Raw genomic sequence first — 25,459 nt, 5'->3', positions numbered from 1 at the left:
CCACCTCTGAGGCACTGAGGGGCTGCACACAGCCAGGTGCCACGGCTGCAGCCTGCCCCAGCCGTGCACACCTTTGGGATGCAGGCTGTTATTCCTCCAAGCAGAGGGGAGGCAGAGGCAGCCCCAGCTCTGCCTGTCTGGGCAGGCTCCTTGGGAATAAGCTCACTGCCCGTGCAGAAACAAAGCACAGAGAAATCAGATCAGTTCATGCAAATAAACCCACCACCAAATAATATTTAATAAAGTTTATTAGGTTACTGAGTGCTATCTACAGTCATAAAATAGAAAGGATTTTAAACTGTACAGAGTCATGTCCTGGTGAAGTGAGGAGAGATGGAAATGAGGGAGCACAAAGAGCATCAGAAGTAGGGAGAACACAGCTACTTCCCTGGAGTTCTGGAAGACACTGGTCAAGTTGAAGGCAACCAAGCAGGGCTCCACACACTGAATTTTGTGTCCCACCCTGCAACAGAAACTAGTACAAACCCCTACGTTGAAAAAAAACCTCATATAATATTAGAATAAAAAGGGGCACATCACACCCCACCCAGTCTTGGCACCAACTCTGTGCTTTAAAAAATATACTATGCAAGTAGTTTATTTTCAAAAAGGTACCCTACAGCAGCTGTTTAAAACATTTTCTTATACATACACCCCACATATATATATTAACATTTTCAACAACTAAACTCATTTGTACCTACACAAAACTGAAGGGATAACTCAAAAGCAAAAACAAAACAAAACAATCACACAAACATTTTTCAAGAAAAAAACCACAAAGAAATGTGCAAAATAACCCCAGAAAGGCAGCATAGTAACCTGTGGAGAGGTCAAGAGAGCAGCTCCTGCTAATAAAGGAGTGTCACCTCTTTACCTGGCTACTGAGGATCTATTTGGGATGTGCTGATTTGCCTGAATTGCTTGTCCTGTTTATTGCAGCTCTCCTGCTCCCCAGCTCTGCAGAGGTTCAGTTTCCTCCTGCTGTGCCTGAGGATCACCCCTGGCCTGCCTGAGCCCCCGGGATTGCTGCTCACCTGCTGATGGCACTTGTGCAGCCCCCTGAGACCCCTCCTCTGGGACAGCCTCCCCCCGAGGGCAGAGAGCCCCTCCTGCAGGGTTCAGTGGGGATTAGGGTGGTCTGGGACAGACCTGAGCCTGGCCTGGATGGATTTAAGCAGCTTATCAAGAAGAGAATTCCCTGGCAGTGCCATTAGAGAACATGGAGGTTTCTCTGAAGCCTGAGCATGGGGCAGAGCTCAGGGGACAGGAGCTGCAGCTGTGTGGCAGCTGTGTGACAGCTCACACACACGGTCCCACACCAGCCAGGGACCCCAGAGCAAAAGCTGCAGCTCTCAGTTGGGGAGGAGGGGTGTGGGGACACAGCCTGGCTGCAAAATCAGCTGAAACCCACGGAGGAGGCAGAGCAGGAGCAGGAGGAGCACTGGTGCTAAACGAGAACACAGGAGTCACCACCTGTGAAACAGCAACAGAGCAAGGTGAGAAGTCCCAGCACAGATACAGACATCAGCAACACAACCACCTTCTCCAAGTTAAGAAGTGTCCTGGTGGAGGAAGGGCTCTTGGTTTTGGCGTTTCAGGGCTTGCGGTTGTACTTTTTATTTTTTGGCTTTTAAAAACTCATCAATTAATTCTTTATGTTACTCCAGACTCATTCCAACTCTGCTGGCCATCCTGAGCCTTTCCATTCTCAGGACGTGGTCTTAACATTTCTCCTCCTCATGCCTCCTCTTCCCTCAGATTATGCTTTAATTCTTACTTTTATCATTATTCTTTTATCACCATCCTTCCCTTGGGCTGGTACAGAAGAACCATTTCCCCTCGAGCCCAGCCCTTCCCAGGAGGAGAGGGGAGCACAGAGCCTCTGTAAATGTTCCTTTTGTCAGCGTGCTGGGGAAGGGACTCCCAAGGAACAAAGCACTCAGCTGTGAAGCCAGGGCTGCCGGGGAGGCACACGGGGCTGCAGCAGTGCAGGGATCCATCCTCTGGCCAGGCAGCTCCAGCAGGGCAGAGCCCGGGGCAGCTCCATCCATGCCTCGCTTCCACCTCTGTCCTGGAGCACGGGGGTCATTGGTAGAGCAGGTAACTCTTGAGGGAGGCTGGCAGGGGCAGGGTGGGGATCTCAGCCAGTCTGTCCTTGCCCAGGGCAAGCCTCACGGCTCGCCGGCACAAGTCCATCAGAGGCAGGGGTTCAGCTGGGGAGAGAGAGCCAAGACATTACCAGCCAGGCCCAGGAGCAGCAGCCTCACCCACTCACCCTGCTGCTTCTAAACCCCCAGAGAACACTGAGCAGGAGCACTGCACACCTGGCACAAGGTGCACACTCACCCACTCACTCTGCTGCTTCTAAACCCCAGAGAACACTGAGCAGGAGCACTGCACACCTGGCACAAGGTGCACACTCACCCACTCACTCTGCTGCTTCTAAACCCCCAGAGAACTCTGAGCAGGAGCACTGCACACCTGGCACAAGGTGCACACTCACCCTGCTGCTTCTAAACCCCCAGAGAACACTGAGCAGGAGCACTGCACACCTGGCACAAGGTGCACACTCACCCTGCTGCTTCTAAATCCCCCAGAGAACTCTGAGCAGGAGCACTGCACACCTGGCACAAGGTGCACACTCACCCTGCTGCTTCTAAACCCCCAGAGAACACTGAGCAGGAGCACTGCACACCTGGCACAAGGTGCACACTCACCCTGCTGCTTCTAAACCCCAGAGAACAATGAGCAAGAGCACTGCACACCTGGCACAAGGTGCACACTCACCCACTCACTCTGCTGCTTCTAAACCCCAGAGAACACTGAGCAGGAGCACTGCACACCTGGCACAAGGTGCACACTCACCCACTCACTCTGCTGCTTCTAAATCCCCCAGAGAACTCTGAGCAGGAGCACTGCACACCTGGCACAAGGTGCACACTCACCCTGCTGCTTCTAAACCCCCAGAGAACACTGAGCAGGAGCACTGCACACCTGGCACAAGGTGCACACTCACCCTGCTGCTTCTAAACCCCCAGAGAACTCTGAGCAGGAGCACTGCACACCTGGCACAAGGTGCACACTCACCCACTCACCCTGCTGCTTCTAAACCCCAGGAACTCTGAGCAGGAGCACTGAACCCCTGGCAGGTGTGCAGCACCTCAGCCATTCACAGCTCCAGCTCACCAAGCACTCCAGCAGGGCACGAGGTGTCTGCAGGCTACTCCAGCCACAGTGTGGAGGGAACAGCCCCACAACAGCAGCTGGAAGTTCCTCCTCTGCAATTCCAGTCCTGAACACAACTTCGTGCCTCTTACTGCAGTGCCCAGAAACTTTAGTAAGAGTCACTGAAGGAAAAGGCTACAGCAGCCAGAGCCTCAGGGGGTCTGGGTACCCAGAAAGCAGCATGATTTATCTCACACAGGAGGGGAACAGATGACAGCCCCTCCATCTCTGCTGCAGAGCTCCCAAGGAAAACAGAGCCATCTGTCAAAGCTTCACGCTCCTGCTCGCACCGTGGCACTTCCAGCAGAGCAGTCCCTCCCGTGTCACACACCCAGGAAGGATACAAGCCTTTGGCTATCTTTTTCTGCATCCTGTACTTAAACCCCTGAACAAGATAATACAAGTTTTTCAGGAATGGCACAGGGGCCCTTGGCTGCTGAGGAGTCACTCAGAGCACAGAGGGGACTGAGGTCAAAGCCAGACTAAAACATCCCAGCTGCACCAGAGGAAAACTCACATGAGCTCCTCACTGCTGAGCCTGCTCAGGCCTGAGGGGCTTCTCCTGCCCCCAGCCAGGGCTGACACATCCCAAAGCAGATAACTGCCCTCCTTCTGTGGCCTGAGGGCTCTGCTGCACCACTAGGGAGCTTCCTTTGCTCACAGACACCTGAGAGCACCCACAGGTGAGCCTGGCTCAGAAGCTGCAGTTTCCAGTAGCTTTGGTAGATGCCTCCAGCTCCACAGCACGTGAACCTGACTTGCCAAGCCCAGCACTCCCCACTGCTGTCCTGTGTCACCTGTTCTGTGCCACCAGGCTGCACCCAGCCCTGCCCTGTCTGCTGCTCAGCCAGCCCAGGCTCCCTGCTGCCCCTGAACAGGGACAGGCTCCTGCAGCACACTGCTCCTCTCTGCCCTGGCTGGGACACTCCAGAGCCCCAAGCCTGGCAGCACTCCCCTGGCACTGCCCAGGGCAGCTCATTCTGAAAGCACTGGGGCACAGACTCACTGCATTCAGAGCCTGCCCCAGTTCTGCCTGCCCTGCACAGGGACAGCTGGGACAGAGGCACTGCCCAGCCAGCAGCACAAGGGGCCTGACCCCCAGAGCCTTGAGATACTCACAGAACAAGCACATTTCAGTTCAGTGGCCCTAAAGGAGAGGCTCTTCCACAGAGACTCAGCACCTCACCTAGTCAGCCCCGACACCCCAGGGTGACAGCAGAACAAGCACACACACACAGATCCGACCTCCTTCCATTCACAAGCAGCACAATCCCTGGACAGTGCTGCATTGACTGCTCCCAAGTGCTCAGAGCCAGACACCTTCTTTCTCTCTGTGCCAGACCAGTATCCCGTCCCTGCTGGCCTGCTGCCCACCATTCACTCCTCAGCTCAGAGCTCACCACAGCAGCTCCAGCCTGGAGGTGGCCCTTCCCCTGCTCCAGCAGCTCCACACGCTCCCTGCCTTGGAGTGGAGCTGCAGCTCTTGGCTCGGGCCCTCATCAGAACCTGGCTCCTGGAGCTGCTGACCTCCTTGAAGCTCTTGTGGCAGAAAGAGCTGGGCTCTCTTTGGGTGAGAAAGTGCTCTGCCCAGAGCTCTCTGTTTGGTCTTGCAGAGTGGAAGTGTATTTCCCAAAGCACTTGCAGATTTTGCTCCTGCCCCTTTGCAAGGCTCTCCTGGTCACTCTGACAGCTCAGTTTTCTGGTGCCTGGTGGCAGCTCTGTGGCACTCAGGGTTTCCCAGTGCTGGACACCTCCAGCACAAACAGAAGAGCCCTTGAGCAGACACTGCTCTGGAATGCAGGGGAAACTACTCTTCATAGCAATACTGCCAAATTTATCTCACTAGCGACATAAATCCAGATTTTAATCCACTTCCTTCACCTCTCTCCTCCACCCTACCCAGAAGACTGAGTCACAGTCTGGCCCCATGGGAACTTCTGACTATGAGAGATAACAGACTTTAGCACATTTGGACAGCCAAATTTATTACTAAGCTTAGCTAGAGATCGATGTGCCTGTTAGTAAAAGGGCTGGCATGCGAGCTGGGCTGACAACAGCATCCAGCCCCCTGCTAGAAACGAGCACACCCTGCTCTGAGAGAGGCAGGGGAGTGAGCCACCCTTCTGAGAGATAGAAAACATCCCCATTTTCCTAGAGGGGAAGATCTGTCCCTGTTCTCGCCTGCAAGGGATTTTAAACATCCCCTTGAAGGAAGGGGATTGTCTCAGAGACTGTTATTCTGTAAAGAGACACCAGGATTCCAGGGCCAGTGCTGCAACTGTCAGAAGAACATTCCTGCTGCTCTTCTGGGAGCAATACAAGGTCTCCCATCTCTAGCTGGACACCTGGCATCACCTCCTCCCACCAAAGCACCTCCCCAGGCCCTGCCTGCTCCCTGCAGAGCGCCCTGGTGACAGCACAGGTGTGCAGCCAGCCAGACTCTGTGCACTTTCCATGAAGACCCAGAGCTGCACGCAGCAGTGCTGGGGCTGACACGAACCCTCACCCCTGCAGAAAGAGGAGGACCCTGCCCAGGGTGGCTCGGGCTGTGCTGCAGGGCTCGAGCAGGGCTCATACTCACGGTCCAGTCCGTTCAAGTAGCACATGCGGATCTCGCAGTGGCCCCACACGGCGCTCACCACCGGGTAGAGCTTTTTGCCCTTGAGCCCTCGGAAGGCCACCCCCATGTACTGCCCGTCCACGATGAAGCTCAGGGTGCCATCGTCCATGTCCAGCACCACCAGGAAGGAGTCGGGCACGATGAAGGTCTCGTCGGGCTCCAGGAAGGCGGGGTAGGTTTTGCTGGGCTGGTTCTTGCCGTCGTGGTAGAGTCTGTTGCGCCCCAGGTCCCAGCCCCAGGACTCGTGGTTGTTGCCCACGAGGGTGGTGTAGCCCACGGAGTGCAGGGGCGCCTCGGCCGTGGCCACCCCCACCACGGCGTGGGTGCCGCGCTGGCGCATGGCCCAGGTGATCTGCCAGACGTGCAGCCCCCGCGTGTAGCCCACCTTGCCCCGGATGGCGTCCGTGCTCTGCGCCACCGGGTGCCGGTGGAACATCAGCTTGTCGTCCTCCTTGACGAACACATTCAGCGAGCGGTCGTCGTTGTTCCACGAGTGCAGCAGCTGCACCTCGTAGGACACGGGGGGCATGTCCAGCAGCAGGTCCAGCCGCGTGGGCTTGCTGTAGTCCAGCCCCTGGAGCTCCTGCTTCAGCGGCCTGTACACAGGGTCCCTCATGTCCACGGTCTTGATCCCCCCGGTGACCTTCTGACCCATCCTCGGCCCGGCCTCGCCTCCTCACAGGCTCATCGATTTACCTGGCACTCCTGCTGTCATCCAGCCCCGCAGGAAAGGCTGCCAGCAGGCTTCGTCCAGATGTGCACCACTCAGGATTGCCTAAGGGATGGAGGGAAAAACAAGAGACAAGTTAAACATTAGCACACTCAGCCCTGTGTGCCACGCTCAGAGCACAGCATTCAGCTCTTCATCCCAACGTGTGCTTCCTTCCCAGCAGCCAGGAAGGGTGCACACATCAGCTGGCCATGGGTGCAAGGCTGAGGAGACTCTTCTCTGCAACTAAGGCTGTGCTGAGTACCTCGGGGGCCTGGCTGCAAGTCCAGAGCAGCAGACCAAAGCTGCTGGGGGACACTCATCCCAGCAGCTCCTGGCCCCTCCAAACCCCTGCAGCCAAAGGCAGATAAACCTTTGCCTGGCTCATCTCAAGCGAGCAGCTTCTCTTCTCCAAGAGGGAAAAAAATCCCCAGTTTCAGCTGCAGAGTCCAGGGGGAGGAGCAAGATCCTTCCCACAATTGAGCAGTTTTCCTTCCAGATTGTAGAGAAAGCTCTGGGAGGTTTAAGCCAGCTTGGCCAGAGATCCTTGCTCACTCTGTGCACCTCTCCTCCAGCACTGCATCCCCTCAAGTGTCTCTGCTCTCACTCAGCAACACAAACAGCCCTCTGTCACACAGCTGCCAAACTGGGGGCAGCTATTAGGAGAATTAGAAGTGGGAGGGGTGCAAACGAGCTTTCTAAGAAAAAAAAGTGTGATTTTAACATTTCCTGAAGTGAGGCAATCATGCAGCGCTCCTGCCAGCTACAGTCACAACACTTACTCACAACCAAGGACCTCATCTGGCATAGAAAATAGAGCATGAATCAGATCTGGTTTAAAAATAAGATTACTGGACATCAGCAAGGCTCCAGCTAGAAGGTGAACAGGGAAGGCTCATTGTGCTCTGGGTTAGAGGTGAATTCAGCAGCTTCCCCACAGGCTTTTCCTACCAAGGTATGCCATTGGAGCAGTGAGCTAAATCCCAATTCTTAAGTAACAAGAGACAAGACTATATTTTCTTTCCTTACCCACTTGTTTAAAAAAGCATGAATGGAGAGGAAAATGCCTGAGATTCTTTGAAAGTCCCAATGCACAGGCTGCAGTGCAGCTATTTCAAACTGTTCAGGGACCTCAGATGTTGGGCACTGAGACAGGAGATGCCATTTAAATAGGCCCAACCATGTTATCAGCTGCTGAGATGACCTCCACATCCTGGAAGTTAAATAAGTACCATCCACAACATCCAAACAAATCCTGGACTGTGTAAGCCAGCTGGTCACCAGCTGAAAAAGCAGAAACAGCACAAGCAGCTGAGGGAGGGCAGCAGGGGCTGCCAGGGCATCACCCTGCCACAGCTCACGGCGGAGCTGCTGAGCCCCACGAGTTTCCTTGGATCACAGCCCCTCAGGAACAGCAGCAACTCCAACCAAGGGATCCCAAGGGCAAGGCAAAGCAGACCTCAGCTGAGCTTCCCCAGGAGAGGCACCTTGATGCTGACCCCAAGCAGTGACTTTGGAAAAGGGGCAGTGCAGGCTCTTTGCTGAGGCTGGGATGAAGCCAGACAGAAGCACAGGTGAACTCCCTGGCATTCCAAGGCCTGAGGCACATGGACAACAGCTGACAACAAGGGACTGGCAAGGCACACGTGGAAGCCCATAGGCAAATTCAGCTGTTGGAATTTTGATTAGGATAAGGGAACAAAACATCGGCAGAGGGAGGAGAGGCAGAGATTTCCTGTGCAGTACATGTGAGAACACAGCATAGGAAACAAGAACCAAACCAAAGCAGACTGCAGGAGTACTGGTGCAGACCTCTTTGAAGCACAAAATACTCAGGAGAAGTAAGGGAATACAACTGTGCTCTTCATTAGCAACACAATGCCTTGTTCATTGTGGCTTTTTGCCTTTTGCCAACATAAGCTTCATCTATTTCTGAGGCTGCTGCAGCAGAAGGGGAACCACCCTGGTGGGACTCCAGGGGCAGGAGAGCCCCGAGTGCCTGCTCTGCCCAGGAGCAGGTGCCAGACACAGGCACCACTCATCACCCACCCTGGTCAGCACCTTTTCCCAGGCACTGCTCACAGCAGACCAAAGACAATGGCCAGAATGAAGAGAAAGGGGTGAAGAAAGGGAAAATATTGAAGCAGAGGGGTGGGTCAGAGTGAGAGCAGGCAGGTACAGTCAGCCCATGGCAGGACTGCAGTGCAGCAGGGCTCCTTGTCAGGCAAGGCAACAATCCCTGCCCACAGCTGGCTCTGCTGCTGCTGGCACCAGCCTGGGCTGGAGCTGCAGAGTGGCACCTTGCCCTGCAGTCAGGAGCACAGTTGTGCCCTCATCTCTTGAGAGGAAAAGCCTCTTCATGCACAAGACAATGCAGGCACTTTCCTCGGCAGGAGGGAGGCAGAAAGGCTCATCCTGTGAAATGAATGGATTAGTGCCTTGGGCAGCTCCACAGGAGACACAGCCAGCCATAAATGAGAAGATAGGCTGGGGAACGAGGCTTCAAAACCTCTGAGCTGCTACAGGTTTAAGGACAAATGTAAACACTGAAAGTGCTTTTATCTGTCTTATCAACAGCTCAGGCTTGCTGCAACTCAGCTCTGCTCTACCAGCACCAGCTCATCCCCAGGATGCACTCCTGCTCCCATGCTATTTTCAGTTCTATTGTTAACTTCTGGGCTTGAAAACCAGGGAGTGAAATTCTAAGGGTGTCTCAGAGAAAAGTATTCCCTGCTATTTTCAGTGAGCATTAGCCCTCCCTCCCATTCAGGTGTTCAGAGCAAGCTGTCAGTTTGCCACGCTAGAAGGAAATGCCAGGTTCCAAAACAAGTGCTTGCTGCAAATAGATCAGGGCAGGAGACAGCAGAGACATTGAAATGGAAGGCAAAGTCTGCTAGGGAGACTTTAAATAGGGAGAACACAGCTCTGCAAGCAAGCCACTGCCTGGGGCTGGTGGCCAGCTTCTCTCTGCTGCTCAGAAGCTCTGGTCCTTCACAGAGTTTGTCCCTGCCTTGCTCTGCACCTCCAGGACACCTGTCTGCAGCATCAACAACAGCAACACATGAAGGATCCTCAGCTCCTTGATTCCTGATCCACTTTTACTTTATTTCTTCAAGTCAGTTTACTGTGGCTTTATCTCCTTCCCATAAATTCATTAGGTGTACTTGTACAGATAAGAGGCCAAACCTTTAAACACCTCACAGGCTCTGGGTGCTCTGCAGACAATGAATCAGAGCCCTGCCCTAGAGATTTCCAGCCTGGAACACACCTCAGCAGAAGAAAAGGAAATTTATATATACTGCACATGGTCAGTGACTTGCTAAGAGCTTTAAAAGCTGAACCAAAGGATCCCTGACAGCACCAGTGAATGAGACTAACAAACCCACTGTAGTTTTGCTCAGGTTTCTATGATTTCACTAGAAAAGCATAAAGAAAACTTGGTCAACTTTCTTGGGCTGAATGTCCACCCTGCAAGCCAACAGCCAAAGGAGCCCCACAGCTCCCATTCTGCTGGCAGGTAGGAATGTGCACAGCCAGAAACCCCACAAATATCCACAAATACCCTCCACAATGCAGAACCTGGCCCAGGAGGGCTCTCACACCTGGCCCAGGAGGGCTGTGACACTGTCACACCTGGCCTAGGTGGGCTCTCAGCCCTGGCCCAGCACTGATGCAATCACTTCAGAGCATCCTGGCCTCAGCACCTTCCCAGCCCCTGCCCAAAGCCTGGGAAAAGGCAGCTCACCTGTGCTGCTGAGCTCCCCAGAGCTGTGCCAGCAGAGCCCAGGCAGCTCCAGCAGAGGTGACAGAACAACAGCACCACCAGCACGGCCAGGGCGAGTCTGGAGTGCTGCAGCTGGGATCAGGACTGGCCAGGCAAGCCTCCAATGGCTTTGGCAGCCTCGCTCGTGGAGAAGGTTGCCACAGGGGCAACCTGCTGAGCCCCACCTCCTGAGGAGCAGCAGCTTGGCTCGGCAGGTTCTGCTGCTGGCAGGGCTCTGCAGCCTCCACAGAAAGTGAAACCACAGTACAGAGCAGAGAGCTTGGGCAAGGGGAGGTGGCACGTGTCCCAGCAAAGAGCAAAATGCTCCAGCAGAGCAAGAGCCCCTGTGATGGAGAGCTGCCAGGGAGAACAAGTCCCTGGGGGCTTGCAGTGCTGCCCTGGGCTGGGAGGGCAGCACAGCACACAGCCCCAGCCAGCCCCAGGGCTCTGCTGGCCCTCGAGCAGCTGGCACAGCCAGCCCACCCTGAGCCCACCAGGGAAGGCAGCAGCAGGGCACTGCACCCTCTGCCAGGACCTGGAGCCACAGGAGCAGCCTGTCTGTGTGAACCAGCTCTCCTCCTCACCCTGGCACTGCTCAGGCAGCTCTGCTGAAGATTTGTGGCTGTTTTGGCAATGCCCTCTCAGCCATCCCTCCAGAACAGAGCTCTGAGGTTACTCACAGCAGCACATCTGAGTCAATGAAAACCTGAAGCAATAACCACCACCCATCCTCAGCCAAGGCACTTGCTAGACACTTAAACAAATTTCCACTGCCCACCTACCCAGCCAGTTCCTGTGAACTACAATGCTGCAGAATCTGGCAGAAAATAACTCTAAGCAACAGGAGAGAGTTCACTTTGCAAAATATTTGTGATGATGGAAGCAACTCAGAAGGAGTTCCAGAAGCTTGTGCCAGAGATCTTCTCTCCCATTGAAGGCAGGTCACAAACAGCAATTCTGGTTGCAGAGAAAAGGCATTTCTTTAGATGAAACAAGGGAACTCAGGCTGCTTTTCCTCACAGAGGAAGCTCAGTGGATGTTTCAAAGGTCATTAGGCTCCTTCCAGCCCTGCATAAGGTAACTTATGAATGTCAGCTGCCTGTTAAAGCCCAGGCACAAATCAGGACTCTTTAAAATAGCTTCTCACAGGCAGATTGCAGTCATCTGTCTGCACCAATGATGTTCTCTCCCCTGTGCTGCTCTCCAGCTTCCTGCTGGAGAGAAGACCTGCCTGCAGCCAGCTGGTGAAGGGAGCAGCTCTGAGCTCTGGGCTGGGCAAGGCTTTACAGGCAGCTGGCACCCATAGGAGTGACCTGATGGCCTGGGGTTCCAGGCACAGTGCAGCACCTGAACCATGCTCAGTGCCACAGCAGAGGCTGTCACCTGCTCAGGTGCCAGCCAGGCCACCGTGCAGAGCATCCCCCGAGGCTCCCAGGGTGACAATGCCATGTGATCTGGCAGTGCAGGAGCTGGGGACAGGTCCTGCTGGGGGACACCAGTGATGCTGATCAGAGGTGCTGAGCTCAGCTTTGTGCCTCAGCTGTGCTGCACTCCAGAGATTCCTCTGGAGGAAAGAGCAGGGAGCTCAGTCTGAGCAGAGGCAGCACCTGTACACGGTGGGAAAGGCACAGACTCTTCACACTCCAATTTCCCTAGGTGCACCCAAGAGATGTGCCTACAAGCTGCCTGCACACTAGGAGCCACCACAAAGAAGTCACATGAGCAGCAGCAGGAGAGGTCACAGGCACAGGTTCACATCCATAGGTTCACCTTCTTACACCTCTGTGCCTGTCCAGCCACCTTCAGCTGATTTCCCATGTGATACTGAGAGTTTGCATACCAGCCCTGCTTCCAGAAGAAGCCTCACAGCTCTCTGAGGCTGAAATCTGTGCCTGGCACATGGCAAACACAACCCCCCAGTTTTATAACCCAGCAGCACTTGAAAGGCCTGGTCAAACTGCCCTGCTTGCTGAATGCTTGTCCCTCCAGCACTGGAGCCATTTGACAGGCTGCATTTAGAGAGGCATTTCCTCCACAATTAAGCCACCATGAATTTTAACCAGTAAATGTTTATGTTCTGAACCATCTGCATTAAAGAAGCCCACATAATCCAGAATAAGCCACCCTCTTGCACAACAACTCCCTGCTTTTTGTTATCTCCCCACTTAACTTGCAGCCCACACTGCCCACTGCCCATCCCTCATCTCCTTAACTGTCTGGATTCATAAGTTTTGTCTGATAATGAGGGGAGCAGTGGGTTGAAAGAATGAAGTTTGATGTTTCTACCTCTGCCCAGAGTTTCCACTCCTGTATCAAAAGCACTTTTTTGGCTATGGCTGTGGCAAACACCACCACCAACCCATCAGGACAAAACTCTGCACAACAAGGCCCTGCTCTCCCCTAAAAACAGTTCATGAATTCCCTTTTTAACAGAAACCCATGTTCTCAGCAGCCACCCACCAGAACTCCCCTCCACCCCTCCCCAGGTGACAGCAGGGCAGAGCATTCCTCCAGCAGATGGTTTGAAAACATCCACAGTGGAGTGTGAGGATTCAACCCCTGCTCCTCAAGGAACCCAACCTCTGTGTCAGGAGACACAGCCAGCAGGACTCCTCCTCAGGTGGAGCAGGTGTAGCTGGAGCTATTCTAATATGAAGTTGTTCAGTTACTGTCTCTTCCTTTTTTCATGTGAGGATGTCACAAGCACTGCTACCAGTAAAGCAAAAATCCCCAACCAGAGCAGCTGCCAAGCACCAGATTACTCAGCCTGTTACTCCCAAATACGTTTATTGTGTCTGAAGCTTCAGCACGTGTATTTACATCAAATCCATCCCTGCCAGAGGGAAGCTGTGCAAGTGTCTGGTACTGCTCCTCACTGCAGAAACAGCCCTGCTGAAATCTGGGCCATGCACTGCAAACAAACAAATCCTGGCCCACTGCAAGAGCCCCTGCTCCCTCCAAGAGACTCTCACAGCACCAGGAGCTGGATGCTGCTCTGATTCAGAGGCCAGAGCAGCACATTCAGCAAAACCAGGGCCTCGAGGGGCAGAACTGAAGTTATGCTCCATCCCTGCTTCCCTGGCACTCCAATCCTCCTTTCTCTCTCACCAGTTTCCTCCTGTTCACCTTCAAAACCAGAGCCTGTCCAACCTCTGGGCAACCTGGTCCAAAGCTTGGCAAGCTGCATGGTGACAAAATGTCTCACACAAGGGTTAAGCATCTTCCTCCCTGTCCAACTCCAGTTCCTTACCAGCCAGTTTCAGGTTGAATTTTGTGTTCATCCTCAGGTCAAATAAATCCTAAACAAGGGAATTCAGCCCCTTGTCCCAGCTGTTGGTGCCTTCAAACCACAGAGCAAATTCAGCAACACAGCCATGGATCAGTTCACATGCCTTACTGCCTTACCTTGACACATGGGAAAACTCAGCACTCCTCTGCAATGTGTACCCAGATCTGCCCATCCTGGCCTGGCCAGGTGTTGAAGGAAAGGACTGAGGTCAAACCCTTGTGTGTGAAGACCCCGGTGGATCTTTCACACTTTGCACTGCAGATTCAGGTTCTTCCTGTCCTGAGGTCTGTGGAGTCTGAGGGTGTCACCACTGAGGACAAAAGCCTCACAAGAGGAGACAGCTGAGTCACTGAGGAAGTGACTTTTTTCATACTGTTTAGGAAACCATTCTGCTCACTTAGCAAAGGGATGTTTTCAGAAGTCACCACCCTGCAATGCACCCGAAGCAGGGGCTCCTCACAGGCTCTTTCAAGCAAGAGCCCCAGAGCCTTTCAGATTCTCCAGTGCCTCCAGCAGCTGCCCACAGGCAAAACCACCTGCCGTGGTGAGTTCCAGCAGGTATTGCCCTGCCCTGCTCTGAAATGAGATCCTGGGCCATGCCCTGCACAGCAGATGTGCCCCTGCTGCATCAGACAGTTCCTGTACGGTGCTGAAGGGTGACAACAGCACCTTCTCTGCCATGCCCAGCCACTGGCCAAGCCAGCCACAGAATTCCTGGGTTTAGGAACTCTCCATTCCTGGTACAGGAGCAGGGCTGGGCTCAGCCCTGGCCAGCAGCAGGGCTCCCTCTGAGGACAGGCTGGCTTCACCCCCCCATTGGAAACAGCCCTCACATCACCTCTAGGAAGCACTGCAGGAACAGGGCTGCTCTTTTTAACTGGAAAAGATGAGAGCCAAAGCTGGATGCTCTCATGGAGCTCAGGCTCAGGACAAGTCTTTGGAGGCAGGAGGGCTGGGCAGGAACAGTTCTGGACACAGACTGCTGCAGTGCCACTGCCCTGTCTGACAGGCTGTGCTCCCCCAGTCCCTCCACACCTCGGGCTGTGGCTGGCACCCCTGAAACTGCAGCTCTGAGAACAACCTGCACATGACACCAGTGCCTGGCACCTCCTTCCCCACCTGCAGCCTCCCCTGGAGCTGCTCAGCTCCACCTGCACCTCCCACCCCAGAGGAAGGCACTGGTGCTCCCAGGTGAGGAGGGATGTGCACCTTCACCCACGGCAAGCAGGGCTCAGGAGCTCCCAATGCTCAGATTTGTCTCCAAGGAACACGGAATTACCTCCAAGATAAAACCAGCAGTTTTACTATCAAAGTTAACTAGGTACTTTGCTTTGAAATACAGTTTCTTCCCCTGCATCAAAGGGCTGTTAATTTTAGTCTTGTAGCAAAAAAAAAAAAAAGGGAGAAGAAATGAAAGCAGCATCTGCTTGGAAGAGATGAATGCAAGATAAAAGGTGTCTGTGACAGAAAGCTGGCAGCAGCCTTATGTTTTCTATTCAAGTTTAATCTGGGAACAACAACCACCCTTAAACATAACAAAAGCTGTGGAAAAACCCTTTCCAAATCCAACAACATAGCCAGAAGATGCAATTTCTCTTCTCCAATCACTGCAGCAGCCAGTTGAGGCGAGGAGTCCAGACAAATCCAAGCTTGCTACGCCAGGGTCACCCAGAACCTCAGCCTGCTCCAACCCACAACATCCCTGCCTCAGCTCCCAGTTCCTTCTCCCTCCCCCAGGCCTCCAGAGCTCCCCAGAGATCTCCAGAGCAGAAGGAAGCTCTCACCCCATGGCAGAGCAGCTCCAGGGTGTCTGGGCACTAGGCAGAGCCCAGCAAACAGCAGTGACATTTCTGCTCTGCCCAGCACTGCCTGCTCCTGCACAGGCTCCCTCAGCACCATCCCTGCTGCAGTGGAAGAAGGGAAGCATGCATCCCCAGCCTGCTCTGAGGAGCAGGGAGTGTGGAAAGCTGCTCCATGTGACCTTTAAAGAACTGTCAGGCAGGGAGGATCCCTGTGCCCAGTGCACTCTGCCTGACCCAGCCTGCTGCCAGCCTCCCGAAGAGCTGCTGCTCACCTCCCACTCCTGAGGCAGCTGCCAGGAGCTGGGAACTCAAACATTGGCTACAGGAGCAAAAACCCAAGGAAAGAGCTGGATAAACATGGAACAGAGCAGTGCCCAGACATTTGTCAACATGCAGCAAAGCACTCCAGCAGCAGGCTGGGTAAGGGGAGCCCTCCCCGTCCAGGAGCACACTGCAGCAAGCAGGGATGGCCCAGCAGCTCCCAAGTGCTGAACCAGGAGGATATTCCTGGCAGACAGATTGCACAAGAGACAGCTCACACTGCCAGCTTTACTGGAACACACTCAGCAACTCCCCAGAGCAGAGCATGCCGGGATGATGCTGGATTTCTGACTTGTCATTAGCCAAAAACGTTTAATGACATGGTTGGACTCTGTGTTCAGCTATAATTGACCTGGGACATCCCATAATTAGGAAGAGACACTGCACATCTCTCTGGAGCTGGCAGTGAGCACAGACTCAGTGTGATGCAGGGTTCTGCTTTCCCCATCACCTGAAAGGGTCCCTGAAATGGCTGTGGTGCTTTGAGACAGCCAGGGTGACCCAAAAGCTTTGGCTGGCTTCCTAAATCATCCACCAAAAGGCTTCACAAAGCAGCAGTTTTGAGAAGCTTTCTAGCTTGCCTGCTTTAAGCTTTATCCCTGTAAAAGCTCAACCAGACAAATCATATTTACAAGTGCAGAGTGCACCAAAATGAGGAGGATAAAAGCACATTATACAAACTGTGGCTGCAGGAATGCACATGCTGCTTTCAGAGGACATCTGCTCTGTAAGGTGGCCAGATATCCCAGAGCAACTTTTTCCTGGAAATAGCAGTTGTGGTAATACAGAACAAATGTTTTTGCCAAAAAAAGTGACCAAGACATGCACTGCAGCATTGCTCACAGTAGCTGCAACACTGCTTCAAGTGGCAAGGGGTGAAGTTTGCCCCTTAGTCTTCCTGGGACACACTCAGAAATTCACTCCTAAGCAACAGCTTCACAAGCTTGAACTCTGGAAGCCAAGTGATCTTTAAAGGGGCTTCCTCACCACCTCCAGTGTGCACAATGTCCTGCAGGGGAGGAAGGAGACAGCCACTGCTCAGCATCTGAGCTCTGTGTGGTGGCGACAGGGAATGCTAAGATGTTTTTTATCCCCTCTGTTTCCACCTTCCAAATGCTCTGACACCACCACAGGAGCCTGAGTAAGCAGGGTCTGAAGAACACACATGTCCTTCCTTCCCTCCCTAGGGCTCCTCAGCAGACTAAACTGTGGCTTTCCCCTCTCAAACAACAAAATTCCATACCTGTAATTATGCCAACAGCTTTCTGCTGTGACTATCCAGACTTGGCCATCCCTTCCACGAAGGTGACCCACAGAGAGACCTCTGCAGTGCAGGAGACAAGAACCAGTGCAGGAGTCAGTGATGAAACACTCCTGAGCCCTTATCTGGGCACTAACAGCTGCCAGCACTTCCAGGCTTCAAAGGCAAGACAAAGGCTGTACAGCCAACCTATCCTCCCTACATACCACAGCCACCACAGGTCCTCATAAGTCAACATGCCTTCCAAATAAGTGTTTAACATAAACATTTGTAGAGTCACTTAATTCCTGGTGAACCCAGCTATTTGATGTGGGCCACGGAAAGCTCCCATGACATCAATGGAAAGTTTCCAGTCAGAAAACCAGGGCTGAGACAGATTAATAGAAGTTAAGAAATAGAGACTAAAGAGCCTTGTAGAAACAGTCAAGAGATCTGTTCTTAAGCAAGATGCACTCAACACACTCAGGAACAAGCAGAAGAGAGAAGCTGCCTTGCTTTTTCAAAGTTTAGAGATGAAGAACAGCAGAGATAAGGCAGCTATGCTGTCTCCAGTGTGCAGGCTTCTGTCTTTTCTGGGCTGCTTGGTCTCAAAGTATGTTCAGCTGTTTCTTGGCTGCTGCTGAAGTTCTGATTCCTCCTTTGGAGCAGGCTGGATGGCTTGGCCAAGATTTGCTGTGTGCAAACACCAGTCTGAAAGCAATGAGAAAGCCACTGCCACCCACCACCCAGTGCACCACAAGCTCCCAAACACGGGACAGATGTAAACTGTCACTGTCTGGAACATCAAACAAAGCCACCACATCCAACAGCCTTTTCCTCCATTAAAACCTCACACCAGACTAAACTCACCTTGAGGTTTTATTCCTGCAGTCAGCTCATCAACTGCTACTGCTGACCTTCAATGGAAGCATCAACTGCACCTCCCCAGGTAACACCAATCCCTTGGAGATACCAGCCAGGACTGGACAGAGCTGGCTGTGGAGCTATTCACCCTGGAGAAATCCATCTAAGCACAGATAACTGTGCCCAGCTCTTCTGACAGACTCCAAGCAAAACAGGGTTCCACAGAGGGCCTTGAAAGCCACCTTGTCCCTGCTGCCACCCTGCCACCTGCTGGGCCATCAGCTGTGTCCACCTGGACCCCAGGACTTCCAGCTGGTCCCACAAGCCTGGGTCAGACACCATTTCTGCACAGGCTCCTCCTGTGGTCCCCTCAAGTGTGCCAAAACAAGATTGGAGAGCACACTGAACGTTTTCCCCTTGAGAAGGGTTTTATGCCAATACAATCCCAGCTGTGCCTTCTGCTGTGCTGCTTTGCACCTTGAAATGGAGATTCCCATGAGGCCAAGGATTCTTTCAGAACCAGTCTAGACTGGGGATTGGTTGGAGTTTTTGCCAAGTTTGAAGACAGCCTAATCCAAATAACATAAGAGCACATGCCTCTGAACAAGTGCTGGTTGTAACACCTTCCTGTCCACCTGAGTGACCGTAAGCTTCAACCCCCTTCTCCTCTCTTAAACACCCAGGGGGGTTGTCCTCAGCCCTCATACACAGCACACTGCTCTCCAGAGCCCACCTGCATCAAGAAATCTCTTCTACCTAAAGCTCCAAGAGCCACTCAATTCTGATTTCTTACCAAAACTTGCAAATCTTCTCCATTTGAACAGAGAAGCATTGCTGTATCTATCCAGAGGATAAGACACACGCCCCATTCTGCTTTGCCTGTTCCTAGGTGCATCCCAAAAGCCTTACACACCTCTGGCCTAAAGCCTCACCTGCTCAGCTCAGTCAGGGGCTGCTGCCACGTCCCAGTGTGCAGAAATTCTGTTTAACCCACAGCTGCTGTGCTGCCATGGGGCTGTGCCACAGCAGGAGGCTGAGCTGCTCTGCCTGGAAGGGAACACCAGCATGCCTCAGGAACCACATCCCTACAGCAAGGGCAAAGATGGAAGGCACCTCCTGAGTCACAGCTGAACTCCCTCCTGCAGGAAATACAGCAGGAGCTCCTTAGAGGAGAAACAGAAACACCAAGCATGCACTGAAGTGCACCAGCAGCACAGACTCCCTTCCAAAGTGACCCAAGTCCAGCAGCAGACTCACTGGCAAGCACCTGGAGGTCTCTGCCATCCTGGAGGGACACAGCACACCTGGTGAGCTCCCCAGGCAGCAGTGCCCTGCTCTGCAGAGGGCAGTTGCACAATGCTCCCTGCAGATGTGGGCACTGCTCCTTCCAGGCACTCTCACCAGGTGTCCCCTCCCACTGGGAGTGTTGACACACAGAGCTGTGCCTCCTGCAAATCCAGTTCCGTGTCACACCAGGCTCTACCAGATTACCCAGATAAAGGCTGGGATTTAACGTGACTGTTACTCATGCCACAAGTGCAGATTTGGACCTGCGTGGGCACACAGGACCTGCCCCTTCAAAATCTCACCAGAAGGCAACATCTGCAGCCACCTGACAGCCTGCTAGCCAGAGGGTCAGGAGCACCAAGTGCCAGTGAAACAGCTGAGTGAAAGCTCTCCCTTCCCTCCAAAGCTGCTCCTTGACACACTTTAAAAAAATCCAACTATTTAGCAGCTTGTTGGTCCTTGAGTGGATCACCTGAAGATCAGGTAACTAAGGCAGCTATCAAGAAACACAGCATCCAAGTCCCAGGATGGAGCTCAGTCACTAATACATAAAAAACCTCAAGATACACAGCTTGCCCTTTTTCCTCTCCCCATCTCAACCTTAAGCAAGTCAAACCCACAGCCTGGAACCCCAGAAGCACAGTTTGGTGTTGGTCTGTCTCCCCTCCCCAAATTCTGACCATCCCCCAAGCTCACAACAGCAGGTTAGCTGCTGATGTAACTTCTGCCCAGCAGCTGCACCTTGGCCCACTGCTAAGCTTGCAGCAATGTCCTGTGCCATCAGGGCCATGCCTGCAGCCCTCCTGCCCTGCAGACTGTGCTGTGCTGGGAGATGCATGTGCCTGAATCAGCCCAGAGCCAGCTCTGAGGCTGGCACCACTGCCTGCTGCCCTTCTGATCCCTGCCAGAGGAAGCACAGCACCCCAGGACGCTGTGAGGTGAGGAACAGAGGAAAAACAGAGGGAGCAGCACCCTGGCTCCCTGCAGGTATACAGTCAATAGCTGGATTCACTCCCACCCCCAGCTCCAGTCTGCTCCAGCTGGAGGTGCACAGTGTGCCCCATGCACAGCCCCAGAACGTGGCAGTGACACTGTGGGGACACCAGGCAGTGCTCAGAACCCTGACAGAGGGGACAGCAGAGCCTGCAGCAGCTCATGCCTGTCACACAAACCCGACACAGAGAGTCCAAGCATCTCCATTTCCTGCCCACAGGCATCAAGCCAGGTACTTTCTGGATCCACACAGGCCCACAACCCTTCTCAGCACAAGGGTCAGCAGGTTTATTCTGCAGCTGTCGGAGTTTACAGGAACTGGGACACAGACACGAGCCCTCCCAGTTCAGCTTACCCCTCACCAGCTGGTCACACAGCTCTGAGCGTTTCTTTACATGGGCACCTCTTGAACCTCCAAGCCCCAGATGCATGACTGCCCTGGGATTAGTGTGGGACTAAGCAACCCTTCCCTCGCTGCCCACATGTAAACAAGACGGGTTCAGCCTTAAAATAGCACTGACAATCAAGTCAGACTCCAGGGGTGACTATCAAGGGAGATCTCGGCGTGGAGCTGCTGCCAGCACAGCACAACCCCATCCAGCCCTCACACCCAGCATCCCCACTCTCAGCAGGAAGGAGCACAGGCTGCTGTGGGGAAGCATTCCAAGAGTCATCCTTGTTCTCCTCTCACTGAGCAGCAATGCTGCTCTCCCTGCAGCACAGAGCCATTGCCACCCAGCAATGAATTAGGGCATCAGGGCAAGAGCCACACCCTGGCAAACTCCAGGGCCTGCTACTAACCTCCAAACACTATAGCTAGGATGCAGGCATTTTTCACATCTCTGCATTAAGTAGATTTTCATTTACAAGAGGCCATTCAAACCAGAATTTATCCTCGGAGAAGCTTGCAGAAGTTTGCACCAAGAATTTCTAAACATCTGAGACCAATGCAGCCTTCTCATGAAGAGAACAGCTTGGCCTTACCCCTTGCTTGCTTTTCTTGGCACTTCACCATCTGTGGCTCACGTTCTTCAGAACAAAGTTGTTTCTGCAGTTTTTGTGCAACTGAGTGCCTTTGTACATTTATGGTGTCAAGGCCCCATCTGGGATCTCCTCAGGACAGATTCCTGACTTGATAACATACCAGCTCTCCAAAGAAAGCAGTTTGTAGCTAACATCGACACAGCTGCTCTGACTTAGGAGCTTCATCAAATTCCCCTTCCAGGCTAAAAGAAAAAGCCCATGTTTGGTAACTCCATTCAGACATCACCACCTTCTGCCCCAAAACTCTCAATTGCTCTCGCATTGGTATCTGGCAGATGGTGCTGGTTGTTGGGGTCCTTTTGTTTGTTTGTTTAAGTAAAAAGCTTTTTCCTCAAAGAGAAAGCTCTGTAAGAGAACAAAGAAAAGTGTCACTTTCTCCTCCCAGGGGAAGTTTTACTCTTACAATGCAGCAGCAGCACTGCTTCAGCTTGAAGTCTGTCTTCCCATGTTCTAGAATAGAAAAAACTCACAAAGCCATGAGGCAAGGAAATGTCAGTGGACAGGACCCTCCAGCATCAAGGAAAAAAGCCAAAGCAAAGCCATGTGGCTGTCTCTGTATTAAACAAGGAAAAGATGCTAACCCAAAAGACTCTGACCTGCAATGCTGCTGAAGTACAACACACAAAACCAGGAGGGAGGATGACAAGGCACCTTCCACGTGAACAGACCACTGGCAAGCCCATGCCTTGCCAACCCCAGCCCCTCACTGTGCACAGATAAGGCATTTCCCACCTTTTCCACCCCACTGCCAGGACGAGCCACATGGCAGAGCCCACGAATAAAGCCTGGCACTGGCATCCACCCCAGCCCCAGTCAGCAGGGAAAGCACTCCTGGATCCTCTGGGAATGCCCAGGGAGCAGCGGCAGCAGGGCCACACATGAGGAGATGAGGAGGAAGGAGCAGCCTGCAGCCCTCATCCCTCCAAACCAAGCTCCCTGGGGCACACACACACTGCCAGCTGGCCACCAGCTGCCCTGCACAGCTCAGGACACTCAGGGCAGTGCCAGGCAGGACAAATGTGACAGAGCTGTCCCCAGCAGCCACGAGCCAGCACCGAGCCCTGCAGCAGCACTCACACCTGCTCCTCCCTGGGCTCCAGGACATCCTCCTTCCCTCTCCTCTTTCCTAAAGAGCCAAGGCTTTCCTAAAGCCCTAAAGGGCTCTGCCAGGGCAGCCTGCAGCCCCAGGGCTGGCACAGCTGACTCAGTTTCTCTGGCAGCAGGACATGGCTCACGCTGCACTGAGGGTTCTGTCAGTGCCTTCCCCACACCCAGCCCACACCAAACCAATCTTACCAGGGAAAATTCTTTTTATCTCCTTCCCTCAAACACTGCAGAGTTCAGGCAGCTCGTGCCACCCCAGAGCTACAGATAAAAGCAGTTCCTGTACCAAATTAACACCCAGAAGGAGGATTTTTCTTTTTGCTGTAAAAACCACTCAGTCTGCAAGAGAATTTTCTGACCAATGCCACAGACCAATTTACTTTATCCCAGGAGTTTCCAAAGCATTACCATTAAGGGCAGAGCAGTACAGAGTTAAAAGGGAATGGATGTTTTAGTAGTCCCTGGGAAAACACAGTTAACAGCAGCACATTTTCCCACCATGTGCTTGGAAACTATTATTTTTTAGCTGTATTTTCTCACCCTCAGCAGAGAGCATTTGGCCATTACCTTTAGCCCACATCCCATCTTTGTTAAGGACAACTGCACTCTTCCCTCAGCAATTATTCATGGAAACAGAGACAGCTACAGCAGTTACTCACATGGAGTAACTCAAGGGAAGATGTCTTTGTTTTCCAGAGCAGTGCAGTAACTGAAAGTGAGTCAACACCTTGACATGAGCTCATTCTGCAAAGGCCACCAGCAAAGGAACCCAGTGACTGCAGCCTGGTACCAGACACTTACTCACTTTTACTCTGCAGGCACCACAGAGCTTTGTCTGAAAGCAACTGGTGTCTGACTCGTGACTTGGCAAGGCAAGCTGTGGGGATGAGCTGCATCTCACACCTGGAAACACACAGGAGTGGGGCAGCAGCTCCACAGCCAGCCACAACACCGGGTCTGGGAAGCTCACAGCTCAGGCAGGGCTCTCAGCTGATCCTCACTGCTGATATGCTGAGCTACTCTGCCAGTTAATGCATGGACAAGGCTCCTGCCACAGGACATGAAGATAAGCTCGGCCCAGCTGAGATCATCTCACTGGTGCTCCCTGCCAGCCCCAGTTAATCCTCAGCCCTTGTCAACACCAGCCCTGGGTGACTCCAGGCTCAGTAAGTACAAGTGTACTAAAGCCCAAAATTACAGCCACCACTCGCCCTGGCCTCTCAGAGCCCATCAGATGCCAATTCCAGCACATGCAGAGGCATCAGCTGCAAAATCTGACCATGACACAAACCTCAGAGAGCCACAGAACATACTCCAACCCACATCTTACATTCTTCAAAAGCCACATTGTGACTTGGAGTATTATCTGTCAGCACTGTCTGCACTCAGTCCCAAACCCTGGCACAGTGTCCTCATTGGCTCATTAGCTACAGATTTTAAATTCCAGGAACTTAATGAATTCTTAATTAGCCCTCACAAGACAAGCAGACCTTGCAGACTGCTTTCACTTTTTCTGAGGAAAGGAAATAGGGTCCAGGGGAAAAAACCAATGCAGAGACAGGAGAGCAACAAGCAGAGGCCATTCCCCAGCTCCAGCAGCAGCGAGTCACTGCACACAAACACAGCACGTAGCAGCTGGCCAGGTCCTGGAACACCAGCCCACGTCTCAGCAGCATCCAGCAGGAGTTTACAAACAAGCCCCAAAGCACATCATAGTGCACTTCAGTAACCTCCAGAGCAGAGGAGAGAGGCTGCAAGGGCTGCTGCACTGCAACAGCCCAGCATGCCCTGAGGAATACCCTGCTGCAGCTCATCCCCTGCCTCTAAGGGGGGTGAGGAGCAAATTGCTGCTTTATGCATCCATCAGCACCAGGACTGAGAGCCCTGGCAGGGCCAGCAGGGTGACACGGTGACAGGGCAGGGAGGGACAGGGCAGCTCAGGGACGATGCTCCTCCACTTCTGTAAACAGCAGCACGGCTCTGTGGCATTCCTGGCTGTTCCCTTATTAACTCACCACGGAAATATCCTTCCTTGCAGGCTGGGAGAGCCACCCTGACCATCCCACTCTCACTGTAAGGCCCTGGAGGCTCTGCACAGTTTGGTCCTCGTGATGCAGCAGCCAACTTACACCAGCAAGACTGAGCTGTTTGTGCTACTGAGCTTTACAACGCTGCATCTGGTGTAGAAATCAGATGTCAGAGGGGTGGGAAAGACACAGATTACTCCTGGGACAAAAGGTTCATTGAGCCATCCTGCATCACTATCGCTGGGAAAAAAAAAAAAAAAAAAGAAAAAAAGAAAGAGGTGATCTCTCTCCAAGGAGAAACTCCCATTTTTACAATCGTGTTGTAAAGTTCCTTATCCCGAGCCACGGCTCAGACAATTGACAGTTTTTGAATCAGGCATGGCCACCAGGCACTCCGGCTGCCCACTTTAGCCAGGGAATAAGGACAAAACACGGCATAGTCCAGCAGGAGGCTACAGCAAGACTGACCTTATAACAACAGTCTAGGTCCTTCAGATAGAGGATTATGTAAGCCCCCGTTGTATTCGCAGAGGTTTATGCAGTAAGAAAAGCGACACAGTAGCCAGACCTTGTAGGTGTGCTCCGCAGCCCCCGCAGACCCTGAAGGAACAACCCCGCTGCTCCACCGAGGGATCCGCATCGGTTATCGGCGTTTGCTCTCCGAGCCCTCACACGGCACCGGGCTCCGGCAGCCGCCCCTCCCGCGGCATCCCCGGCGCGGCAGCGGAGCCCCGGGCCCACCGCGCCATCAGTGCCCCTCGCCCCATCACCGGTGCCCCCGGGGCCCCTCAGCCCATCACCGGTGCCCCTCGCCCCATCACCGGTGCCCCCGGGCCGCTCCCCGCTGCCAGCACCGGGCCCCGGCAGGGCTGCGGCCGGCCCTCGGCCTCGCCCCGGCTCCGCAGCGGGCACCGCCCGCGGGCCCTGCCCGGCCCCGCTCCGCTGGCACGGAGCGCGGAGAGGCCGCGGAGAAGCCGCGGAGCCGCCCCGCACCGCCCGCACCCGGCTCCTACCGTGCCCGGGCTGCCCGCCGGACCATGGCCCCGCTCCGTGCCGTGCCCCGGGCAGGCCGAGCCCCGCGCCCGCTGCTCCCGGCGCGCCCAGCGGGGCCGGGCCGGCATCACATGGCCCAAATAGCGCCCGGCGCGGCCCCGCTCCGCCCCCGGCC

At 53.7% G+C, this 25,459-nt stretch overlaps 1 protein-coding gene across 2 annotated transcripts; it reads right to left on the bottom strand.

Annotated features, from left to right (window-relative positions):
* Positions 1 to 230: 230 nt before the first annotated feature.
* On the bottom strand, positions 231 to 25,459 carry SPSB1 (splA/ryanodine receptor domain and SOCS box containing 1). 2 transcript variants are annotated; one of them, XM_059866542.1, is made up of 3 exons: positions 25,305 to 25,459; positions 5,810 to 6,623; positions 231 to 2,216 (listed from the first exon to the last, which is right to left on the bottom strand). In XM_059866542.1, the coding sequence occupies exons 2-3, from the start codon at positions 6,501 to 6,503 to the stop codon at positions 2,089 to 2,091; spliced, it is 822 nt and encodes a 273-aa protein (XP_059722525.1). In that variant the 5' UTR covers positions 6,504 to 6,623; positions 25,305 to 25,459; the 3' UTR covers positions 231 to 2,088. The 2 variants fall into 2 exon arrangements, with proteins under 2 accessions (XP_059722525.1, XP_059722526.1); XM_059866543.1 differs by lacking the exon at positions 25,305 to 25,459 and adding an exon at positions 13,726 to 13,899.

This window comes from Haemorhous mexicanus, chromosome 23 (genome assembly GCF_027477595.1).
Source record: "Haemorhous mexicanus isolate bHaeMex1 chromosome 23, bHaeMex1.pri, whole genome shotgun sequence".
NCBI classification, from domain to species: Eukaryota; Metazoa; Chordata; class Aves; order Passeriformes; family Fringillidae; genus Haemorhous; species Haemorhous mexicanus.
This window is presented reverse-complemented; position numbering and strand designations above follow the sequence as displayed.

Bases quoted from the DNA above. Each gene is read 5' to 3' on its own strand.
- SPSB1 (XM_059866542.1), bottom strand. From the start codon at position 6,503: ATGGGTCAGAAGGTCACCGGGGGGATCAAGACCGTGGACATGAGGGAC. The intron at 2,217-5,809 runs GTGAGTATGAGC...CTCTCTCCCCAG, and splicing joins CTACTTGAACGGACTGGACC to CTGAACCCCTGCCTCTGATG.